Below are 12,732 nucleotides of genomic sequence, written 5' to 3'. Positions count from 1 at the left end.
ATTTACTGCACATACCTCCTTGCAGGTGGGCCCTGCATGCTATCCCCTGTTCTGAAGTTACCTCACTCCTCAGAATGGCCGAGAACAGCAAGTGGATCTTAGTTACGACCGCTAAGATCATAGACAAACTCAGGTAGATTCTTCTTCTAATGCTGCCTGAGAAGAAACAACACACTCCGGTGCCGTTTAAAATAACAAACTTTTGATTGAAGAAATAAAAACTAAGTTTAACACACCACAGTCCTCTCACACGTCCTATCTATTAGTTAGGTGCAAGAGAATGACTGGGTATGACGTAGAGGGGAGGAGCTATATAGCAGCTCTGCTTGGGTGATCCTCTTGCACTTCCTGTTAGGGAGGAGATATAATCCCATAAGTAATGGATGACCCGTGGACTGACTACACTTAACAGGAGAAAAGGACTCCTTTTTGGATCCTGATATCACCTTATTAACTTTTTATTAACAAATTGTTTATTAAAAACGGATGGTACTGTCTCTTTAAAAGTTAAAAATACTACATTATTTCTTAACACGGAAAGAGTCTTGAAGAGATAAAGATCTCCTTTAAACTTTTTAGTAGGAATTCATTCAGACAAAATAAATAGTAGTTCTGCCTACTAAAAGATAAAAACCTCTCTGCTATACTAAATGACACAGCAGAGACGGCATCCAAACTACTCAGCACGTTTAATCCGTACTGAAAGAAAAGCCCCTCTGCTGCATTATCTACAATGCAGCCCAAAAGTCTCCAGAGCACTTAATACTCTAAACTCGAAATGCGTATGAAATTCTCTCTTCTGCAGATATTTCACCTCGCAGCAGAGAAAGAATCCGTAGCACTCAATATTTGTGTAAAAATATAGAAGCCTTTCCGCAGTATATTCTCTTTATTTACTTTTACAGCACAGTAGTGAAAAACATAAATACGTTCTTGTCGTCACAGCGCAGCAGAGAAGGTTTCTGGAACCCAGAAAAAACTGTCACTCTAGCCATCCGGGAAGGAGACAAGAAATGCGCAACAATGGCGCGTAACTTAGCCCCGCCCATCGTGGGCGTCTCCAGTCAAACTCCCGGGCGGCAAGTACACAGCAGCCGCGTCTTTACAAAGTTAAGTACAGTAATTTCCATACATATATCATCTCTCGGTTAGCAACTAACATAAATAAGGCCAACAGAACCAACACTGCACCTACCCTACATATCCCTTAACGTATAAGGATACTCCTCACAGACGGCTGAAAAGAAAAATAAGCCTTTGGGAGCTGCAAACATGTTCGATTATAACAAAAAAACAGAGCCACTTCCCCGCATCCTTCAGTGCCTGCATGCCATGCCAGAGAACCTGTCCGCCTCTGTTGTATCATACTTTTCATTACAAGTTAACTTATTGCAAATTCAGTGTATCAAATGGAGGTCACAGGTGTCTCCTTGGAAGGATGTGTTGCTGTTGGGTAAAGATAATGGAAAACTGATATTGATCACCAACTCTTTGATGTGAAAACATCCTGGGTGAATGGATTCCCTGGAGGAAGATTGATCATCAACAACCCTTTTAAGTGACCAATAAATGGCAATACACAAAGACATACACATGGGAGAAACACATTTGGAATGGGAATTTACAACTCCTTTGATGTACTATGGACTATAAACAAATTTGTGAACAACCATAAACAACTCCTTTCATGTACACCAAATGTGTAAACAGACTCCATCAGGAAGTTTGGTGATAACAGCTGCTTACATGGCTTGGGGGAAGAGATGTATGAATGGGATAGAATGAATTTATACAGTATAAAAAGGGCTCATTTTTACACAGACTCACTCACTCATTTGCATACACACATACATAGACACTCACACACAAAGACTTACACAGAAACCCTGTACCTTTTCATTTTATGGCTATGCTACCAACTTGCAGACAGCTATATCTATGAACTCCATATTTTTGTTATTTTTGTATTTCTTTTTACTTAATTACATTGTATTTTATTTGTATTAATCTTGTATTGGCTGTTAAAAATAAACCAATTTTGCTTCAAGAATCAGCCTTGTCTCAATACAAAGACAATTGCAAGTAACAGCTGAAGGCATACAAAGTCAGCAGATTCTACACCCTCCATCTTACGTCCAGAGTTATCTAGTGTCCAATGTAGGGTATATAGGGTGCTAAATTTTCCTGTGTATGCTCTGTTCTGCAGCATATCCTTCCCAGAAAGAAGAATTTAGCATTTACCTCAGAAATCTGCCCGGCAGGAGGGCAGACCACCCGGCTTGCGAGGTCCTCTTCCTCACATTGGCCTGTGGAACAAAAAAAGTACTGAGTATATCCTCTTCCCTCAGACTTTTACAAACAGGGCAGCAAACCATGTATGGGAGGCACGGTGAGAATTATGTCCCACAAGTCCGCATTGCTTGAAAGCCACCAAAAGCTCTACTGTAGAGACTGATATGGACTATGGCTACACCCTAGAACAAAGCAGTACTCTCTGGCACTACTTTAAAAATAATAAACTCTTGATTGAAGAATCTATACTAACACCTCACTTTACCTCTTCCTATCAATAACGTAGGCAAAGAGAATGACTGGAGTGGGAGGGAAGGGAGGAGCTGTTTGTCAGCAATGCTGTGGTGCTCTTTGCCTCCTCCTGCTGACCAGAAGGTGAATGTCCCATTAGTAATTAAGATGATCCGTGGACTCATCGTGTCTTAAAAAAGAAAATGTGAACTGGTATATGGAATTCCAAAAAGTGTGCACTATATTATATCAGAAATTACCTTCTTTTGAACAATAAAAGAAGGTAATCCAAAGTGTGACATTTTTAAGACTATTTTTTTTTTTTAATTTTAACAACAATCATTATTTTGCATTTTTTTTTTTTTTTTTTTTTTTTTTTTTTATGGTTGTTAAGAATGGGTTCTGAATAACTATTGTTTGAAACAACCTTCTTTAGGGTAATCGTGTTTTAGTCTGAGAGTCCTTACACTACAGAGTTTTTAGTATGTAATATCACAAACGGATATAGATATTTATAAATTTGAAAGATGTAATAAACATAAAAATAAATAAGTCAACTAACATACTACGTTATTATACTTGAAGTCAGTAACAGGTGGAAGGTATGGCCAGTGACTTAGCACAGGTGAAGTCAGTAATAGGTGAAAGGTATGGCCAGTGAAATAGCACAGGTGAAGTCAGTAACAGGACAGGTATGGCCAGTGGCTAAACACAGGTGAAGTCAGTAATAGGGGACAAGTATGGCCAGTGGCTAAACACAGGTGAAGTCAGTAATAGGGGACAAGTATGGCCAGTGGCTAAGCACAGGTGAAGTCAGTAATAGGGGACAGGTATGGCCAGTGACTAAGCACAGGGGAAGTCAGTAATAGGGGACAGGTATGGCCAGTAACTAAGCACATGAGAAGTCAGTGATAGGGGACAGGTATGGCCAGTGACTAAGCACAGGAACAGCAAGTGATAGGGGACAGGTTTGGCCAGTGACTAAGCACAAGAGAAGTCAGTGATAGGTATGGCCAGTGACTAAGCACAGGGAAGGTCAGAGATAGGGGACAGGTATGGCCAGTGACTAAGCACAGGAGGTCAGTGATAGGGGACAGGTATGGCCAGTGACTAAGCACAGGGAAGGTCAGTGATAAGGGAGAGGTATGGCCAGTGACTTAGCACAGGAGAAGTAAGTGATAGGGGACAGGCAAGTCCAGTGACTAAGTCAGTAATATGGGACACGTATGGCCAGTGACTAAGCACAGGTGAAGTCAGTAATAGGGGACAGGTATGGTCAGTGACTAAGCACAAGGGAAGTCAGTAATAGGGGAAAGGTATGGCCAGCGACTAAGCACAAGGGAAGTCAGTAATAATGGACAGGTATAGCCAGTGACTAAGCACAAGGGAAGTCAGTAATAATGGACAGGTATAGCCAGTGACTAAGCACAAGGGAAGTCAGTAATAATGCACAGGTATAGCCAGTGACTAAGCAAAAGGGAAGTCAGTAATAATGGACAGGTATAGCCAATGACTAAGCACAAGGGAAGTCAGTAATAGGGGACAGGTATGGCCAGTGACTAAGCACAAGGGAAGTCAGTAATAATGGACAGGTATAGCCAGTGACTAAGCACAGGTGAAGTCAGTAATAGGGGACAGGTATGGCCAGTGACTAAGCACAGGGGAAGTCAGTAATAGGGGATAGGTATGGCCAGCGACTGGCAAGACTTTCTACAGCAAACAATCAGTCTATTTTTGTGTCTGTGATGATTTATTTCATTCCCTACGTTGGTGGGGGGAGGGGGGGGGGAAGGACACTCACCTGTTGTAGAGACTTTAAGATTTTCATTGGACAATGGCAATTTCTCCTGCGTGTCCTCCTCTGTTTGCTCGCCTGCATCAATGATCTCAACCATATGCCAGTGCACCCAATAAGTGCGGCCTGTAGAGCGCCACAGAACCTGCGAGACACAGTATGTATTTGTAATTAATCCCTGTATATTATTATTATTATCAGGTGCGGGCTGTAGAGCGTCACAGAACCTGCGAGACACAGTAAGTATCTGTAATTAATCCCTGTATATTATTATTATTATCAGGTGCGGCCTGTAGAGCGTCACAGAACCTGCGAGACACAGTATGTATCTGTAATTAATCCCTGTATATTATTATTATTATTAGGTGCGGCCTGTAGAGCGACACAGTATGTATCTGTAATTAATCCCTGTATATTATTATTATTAGGTGCGGCCTGTAGAGCGACACAGAACCTGCGAGACACAGTAAGTATCTGTAATTAATCCCTGTATATTATTATTATTATTATCAGGTGCGGCCTGTAGAGCGTCACAGAACCTGCGAGACACAGTAAGTATCTGTAATTAATCCCTGTATATTATTATTATTATTATTAGGTGCGGCCTGTAGAGCGTCACAGAACCTGCGAGACACAGTATGTATCTGTAATTAATCCCTGTATATTATTATTATTATTATTAGGTACGGCCTGTAGAGCGTCACAGAACCTGCGAGACACAGTAAGTATCTGTAATTAATCCCTGTATATTATTATTATTATCAGGTGCGGCCTGTAGAGCGTCACAGAACCTGCGAGACACAGTATGTATCTGTAATTAATCCCTGTATATTATTATTATTATTAGGTGCGGCCTGTAGAGCGTCACAGAACCTGCGAGACACAGTATGTATCTGTAATTAATCCCTGTATATTATTATTATTATCAGGTGCGGCCTGTAGAGCGTCACAGAACCTGCGAGACACAGTATGTATCTGTAATTAATCCCTGTATATTATTATTATTATTATCAGGTGCGGCCTGTAGAGCGTCACAGAACCTGCGAGACACAGTATGTATCTGTAATTAATCCCTGTATATTATTATTATTATCAGATGCGGCCTGTAGAGCGACACAGAACCTGCGAGACACAGTATGTATCTGTAATTAATCCCTGTATATTATTATTATTATCAGGTGCGGCCTGTAGAGCGTCACAGAACCTGCGAGACACAGTATGTATCTGTAATTATTCCCTGTATATTATTATTATTATCAGATGCGGCCTGTATAGCGACACAGAACCTGCGAGACACAGTATGTATCTGTAATTAATCCCTGTATATTATTATTATTATCAGGGCCGGCCTGTAGAGTGTCACAGAACCTGCGAGACACAGTATGTATCTGTAATTAATCCCTGTATATTATTATTATCATCAGGTGCGGCCTGTAGAGTGTCACAGAACCTGCGAGACACAGTATGTATCTGTAATTAATCCCTGTATATTATTATTATCAGGTGCGGCCTGTAGAGCGTCACAGAACCTGCGAGACACAGTATGTATCTGTAATTAATCCCTGTATATTATTATTATTATCAGATGCGGCCTGTAGAGCGACACAGAACCTGCGAGACACAGTATGTATCTGTAATTAATCCCTGTATATTATTATTATTATCAGGGCCGGCCTGTAGAGCGTCACAGAACCTGCGAGACACAGTATGTATCTGTAATTAATCCCTGTATATTATTATTATTATCAGGGCCGGCCTGTAGAGCGTCACAGAACCTGCGAGACACAGTATGTATCTGTAATTAATCCCTGTATATTATTATTATTATCAGGGCCGGCCTGTAGAGCGACACAGAACCTGCGAGACACAGTATGTATCTGTAATTAATCCCTGTATATTATTATTATTATCAGGTGCGGCCTGTAGAGCGTCACAGAACCTGCGAGACACAGTATGTATCTGTAATTAATCCCTGTATATTATTATTATTATCAGGTGCGGCCTGTAGAGCGTCACAGAACCTGCGAGACACAGTATGTATCTGTAATTAATCCCTGTATATTATTATTATTATCAGGTGCGGCCTGTAGAGCGTCACAGAACCTGCGAGACACAGTGTGTATCTGTAATTAATCCCTGTATATTTTTATTATTATCAGGTGCGGCCTGTAGAGCGTCACAGAACCTGCGAGACACAGTATGTATCTGTAATTAATCCCTGTATATTATTATTATCAGGTGCGGCCTGTAGAGCGTCACAGAACCTGCGAGACACAGTATGTATCTGTAATTAATCCCTGTATATTATTATTATTATCAGGTGCGGCCTGTAGAGCGTCACAGAACCTGCGAGACACAGTATGTATCTGTAATTAATCCTTGTATATTATTATTATCAGGTGCGGCCTGTAGAGCGTCACAGAACCTGCGAGACACAGTAAGTATCTGTAATTAATCCCTGTATATTATTATTATTATCAGGTGCAGCCTGTAGAGCGACACAGAACCTGCGAGACACAGTATGTATCTGTAATTAATCCCTGTATATTATTATTATCAGATCCAGCCTGTAGAGCGTCACAGAACCTGCGAGACACAGTATGTATCTGTAATTAATCCCTGTATATTATTATTATTATCAGGTGCGGCCTGTAGAGCGACACAGAACCTGCGAGACACAGTATGTATCTGTAATTAATCCCTGTATATTATTATTATTATCAGGTGCGGCCTGTAGAGCACCACAGAACCTGCGAGACACAGTATGTATCTGTAATTAATCCCTGTATATTATTATTATTATCAGGTGCGGCCTGTAGAGCGTCACAGAACCTGCGAGACACAGTATGTATCTGTAATTAATCCCTGTATATTATTATTATCAGGTGCGGCCTGTAGAGCGTCACAGAACCTGCGAGACACAGTATGTATCTGTAATTAATCCCTGTATATTATTATTATTATCAGGTGCGGCCTGTAGAGCGTCACAGAACCTGCGAGACACAGTATGTATCTGTAATTAATCCCTGTATATTATTATTATTATCAGGTGCGGCCTGTAGAGCGTCACAGAACCTGCGAGACACAGTATGTATCTGTAATTAATCCCTGTATATTATTATTATCAGATCCAGCCTGTAGAGCGTCACAGAACCTGCGAGACACAGTATGTATCTGTAATTAATCCCTGTATATTATTATTATCAGGTGCGGCCTGTAGAGCGTCACAGAACCTGCGAGACACAGTATGTATCTGTAATTAATCCCTGTATATTATTATTATTATCAGGTGCGGCCTGTAGAGCGTCACAGAACCTGCGAGACACAGTATGTATCTGTAATTAATCCCTGTATATTATTATTATCAGGTGCGGCCTGTAGAGCGCCACAGAACCTGCGAGACACAGTATGTATCTGTAATTAATCCCTGTATATTATTATTATTATCAGGTGCGGCCTGTAGAGCGTCACAGAACCTGCGAGACACAGTATGTATCTGTAATTAATCCCTGTATATTATTATTATTATCAGGTGCGGCCTGTAGAGCGTCACAGAACCTGCGAGACACAGTAAGTATCTGTAATTAATCCCTGTATATTATTATTATTATCAGGTGCGGCCTGTAGAGTGTCACAGAACCTGAGAGACACAGTATGTATCTGTAATTAATCCCTGTATATTATTATTATCATCAGATCCGGCCTGTAGAGCGTCACAGAACCTGCGAGACACAGTATGTATCTGTAATTAATCCCTGTATATTATTATTATCAGGTGCGGCCTGTAGAGCGTCACAGAACCTGCGAGACACAGTATGTATCTGTAATTAATCCCTGTATATTATTATTATCAGGTGCGGCCTGTAGAGCGTCACAGAACCTGCGAGACACAGTATGTATCTGTAATTAATCCCTGTATATTATTATTATTATCAGGTGTGGTCTTTAGAGCGTCACAGAACCTGCGAGACACAGTATGTATCTGTAATTAATCCCTGTATATTATTATTATCAGGGCCGGCCTGTAGAGCGTCACAGAACCTGCGAGACACAGTATGTATCTGTAATTAATCCCTGTATATTATTATTATTATCAGGTGCGGCCTGTAGAGCGTCACAGAACCTGCGAGACACAGTATGTATCTGTAATTAATCCCTGTATATTATTATTATTATCAGGTGCGGCCTGTAGAGCGACACAGAACCTGCGAGACACAGTATGTATCTGTAATTAATCCCTGTATATTATTATTATTATCAGGTGCGGCCTGTAGAGCGTCACAGAACCTGCGAGACACAGTATGTATCTGTAATTAATCCCTGTATATTATTATTATTATCAGGTGCGGCCTGTAGAGCGTCACAGAACCTGCGAGACACAGTATGTATCTGTAATTAATCCCTGTATATTATTATTATCAGGTGCGGCCTGTAGAGCGTCACAGAACCTGCGAGACACAGTATGTATCTGTAATTAATCCCTGTATATTATTATTATTATCAGGTGCGGCCTGTAGAGCGACACAGAACCTGCGAGACACAGTATGTATCTGTAATTAATCCCTGTATATTATTATTATCAGGTGCGGCCTGTAGAGCGCCACAGAACCTGCGAGACACAGTATGTATTTGTAATTAATCCCTGTATATTATTATTATTATCAGGTGCGGCCTGTAGAGCGTCACAGAACCTGCGAGACACAGTATGTATCTGTAATTAATCCCTGTATATTATTATTATTATTAGGTGCGGCCTGTAGAGCGTCACAGAACCTGCGAGACACAGTATGTATCTGTAATTAATCTCTGTATATTATTATTATTATCAGGTGCGGCCTGTAGAGCGTCACAGAACCTGCGAGACACAGTATGTATCTGTAATTAATCCCTGTATATTATTATTATTATCAGGTGCGGCCTGTAGAGCGTCACAGAACCTGCGAGACACAGTATGTATCTGTAATTAATCCCTGTATATTATTATTATTATCAGGTGCGGCCTGTAGAGCGTCACAGAACCTGCGAGACACAGTAAGTATCTGTAATTAATCCCTGTATATTATTATTATTATCAGGTGCGGCCTGTAGAGCGACACAGAACCTGCGAGACACAGTAAGTATCTGTAATTAATCCCTGTATATTATTATTATTATCAGGTGCGGCCTGTAGAGCGTCACAGAACCTGCGAGACACAGTATGTATCTGTAATTAATCCCTGTATATTATTATTATTATCAGATGCGGCCTGTAGAGCGTCACAGAACCTGCGAGACACAGTATGTATCTGTAATTAATCCCTGTATATTATTATTATTATCAGGTGCGGCCTGTAGAGCGTCACAGAACCTGCGAGACACAGTATGTATCTGTAATTAATCCCTGTATATTATTATTATCAGGTGCGGCCTGTAGAGCGTCACAGAACCTGCGAGACACAGTATGTATCTGTAATTAATCCCTGTATATTATTATTATCAGGTGCGGCCTGTAGAGCGACACAGAACCTGCGAGACACAGTATGTATCTGTAATTAATCCCTGTATATTATTATTATTATCAGGTGCGGCCTGTAGAGCGTCACAGAACCTGCGAGACACAGTATGTATCTGTAATTAATCCCTGTATATTATTATTATTATCAGGTGCGGCCTGTAGAGCGACACAGAACCTGCGAGACACAGTATGTATCTGTAATTAATCCCTGTATATTATTATTATTATCAGGTGCGGCCTGTAGAGCGTCACAGAACCTGCGAGACACAGTATGTATCTGTAATTAATCCCTGTATATTATTATTATTATCAGGTGCGGCCTGTAGAGCGACACAGAACCTGCGAGACACAGTATGTATCTGTAATTAATCCCTGTATATTATTATTATCAGGTGCGGCCTGTAGAGCGACACAGAACCTGCGAGACACAGTATGTATCTGTAATTAATCCCTGTATATTATTATTATTATCAGGTGCGGCCTGTAGAGCGTCACAGAACCTGCGAGACACAGTATGTATCTGTAATTAATCCCTGTATATTATTATTATTATTAGGTGCGGCCTGTAGAGCGTCACAGAACCTGCGAGACACAGTATGTATCTGTAATTAATCCCTGTATATTATTATTATCATCAGATCCGGCCTGTAGAGCGACACAGAACCTGCGAGACGCAGTATGTATCTGTAATTAATCCCTGTATATTATTATTATTATTATCAGGTGCGGGCTGTAGAGCGTCACAGAACCTGTGAGACACAGTATGTATCTGTAATTAATCCCTGTATATTATTATTATTATTATCAGGTGCGGGCTGTAGAGCGTCACAGAACCTGCGAGACACAGTATGTATCTGTAATTAATCCCTGTATATTATTATTATTATCAGGGCCGGCCTGTAGAGCGTCACAGAACTTGCGAGACACAGTATGTATCTGTATTTAATCCCTGTATATTATTATTATCAGGTGCGGCCTGTAGAGCGTCACAGAACCTGCGAGACACAGTATGTATCTGTAATTAATCCCTGTATATTATTATTATTATCAGGTGCGGCCTGTAGAGCGTCACAGAACCTGCGAGACACAGTATGTATCTGTAATTAATCCCTGTATATTATTATTATTATCAGGGCCGGCCTGTAGAGCGTCACAGAACTTGCGAGACACAGTATGTATCTGTAATTAATCCCTGTATATTATTATTATCATCAGGTGCGGCCTGTAGAGCGTCACAGAACCTGCGAGACACAGTATGTATCTGTAATTAATCCCTGTATATTATTATTATTATTAGGTGCGGCCTGTAGAGCGTCACAGAACCTGCGAGACACAGTATGTATCTGTAATTAATCCCTCTATATTATTATTATTATCAGGTGCGGCCTGTAGAGCGTCACAGAACCTGCGAGACACAGTGTGTATCTGTAATTAATCCCTGTATATTATTATTATTATCAGGTGCGGTCTGTAGAGCGTCACAGAACCTGCGAGACACAGTATGTATCTGTAATTAATCCCTGTATATTATTATTATTATCAGGTGCGGCCTATAGAGCGCCACAGAACCTGCGAGACACAGTATGTATCTGTAATTAATCCCTGTATATTATTATTATTATCAGATGCGGCCTGTAGAGCGTCACAGAACCTGCGAGACACAGTATGTATCTGTAATTATTCCCTGTATATTATTATTATTATCAGATGCGGCCTGTAGAGCGACACAGAACCTGCGAGACACAGTAAGTATCTGTAATTAATCCCTGTATATTATTATTATTATCAGGTGCGGCCTGTAGAGCGTCACAGAACCTGCAAGACACAGTATGTATCTGTAATTAATCCCTGTATATTATTATTATTATTATCAGGTGCGGCCTGTAGAGCGTCACAGAACCTGCGAGACACAGTAAGTATCTGTAATTAATCCCTGTATATTATTATTATTATCAGGGCCGGCCTGTAGAGCGTCACAGAACCTGCGAGACACAGTATGTATCTGTAATTAATCCCTGTATATTATTATTATTATCAGGTGCAGCCTGTAGAGCGACACAGAACCTGCGAGACACAGTATGTATCTGTAATTAATCCCTGTATATTATTATTATTATCAGGTGCGGTCTGTAGAATGTCACAGAACCTGCGAGACACAGTATGTATCTGTAATTAATCCCTGTATATTATTATTATTATCAGATGCGTTCTGTAGAGCGTCACAGAACCTGCGAGACACAGTATGTATCTGTAATTAATCCCTGTATATTATTATCATCAGGTGCGGCCTGTAGAGCGTCACAGAACCTGCGAGACACAGTATGTATCTGTAATTAATCCCTGTATATTATTATTATTATTATCAGGTCCGGCCTGTAGAGCGTCACGGAACCTGCGAGACACAGTATGTATCTGTAATTAATCCCTGTATATTATTATTATCAGGTGCGGCCTGTAGAGCGTCACAGAACCTGCGAGACACAGTATGTATCTGTAATTAATCCCTGTATATTATTATTATTATCAGGTGCGGCCTGTAGAGCGTCACAGAACCTGCGAGACACAGTAAGTATCTGTAATTAATCCCTGTATATTATTATTATTATCAGGTGCGGCCTGTAGAGCGTCACAGAACCTGCGAGACACAGCATGTATCTGTAATTAATCCTTGTATATTATTATTATTATCAGGGCCGGCCTGTAGAGCGTCACAGAACCTGCGAGACACAGTATGTATCTGTAATTAATCCCTGTATATTATTATTATTATCAGGTCCGGCCTGTAGAGCGTCACAGAACCTGCGAGACACAGTATGTATCTGTAATTAATCCCTGTATATTATTATTATTATCAGGTGCGGCCTGTAGAGCGACACCGAACCTGCGAGACACAGTATGTATCTGTAATTAATCCCTGTAT

General features: G+C 40.6%; 1 protein-coding gene across 1 annotated transcript in view; it reads right to left on the bottom strand.

The window, feature by feature from the left end:
• CUL9 (cullin 9) overlaps positions 1-12,732 on the bottom strand; it is a gene marked incomplete in the record, with an annotated part of 1,346,550 nt that overhangs the window by 1,177,207 nt on the left and 156,611 nt on the right. Inside the window, 1 exon segment of the mRNA XM_053712774.1 lies at positions 4,325-4,463. Coding sequence (XP_053568749.1) covers positions 4,325-4,463 — 139 coding nt within the window.

The sequence above is a fragment of the Bombina bombina genome, chromosome 4 (genome assembly GCF_027579735.1).
Source record: "Bombina bombina isolate aBomBom1 chromosome 4, aBomBom1.pri, whole genome shotgun sequence".
In the NCBI taxonomy this organism is placed as follows: Eukaryota; Metazoa; Chordata; class Amphibia; order Anura; family Bombinatoridae; genus Bombina; species Bombina bombina.
This window is presented reverse-complemented; position numbering and strand designations above follow the sequence as displayed.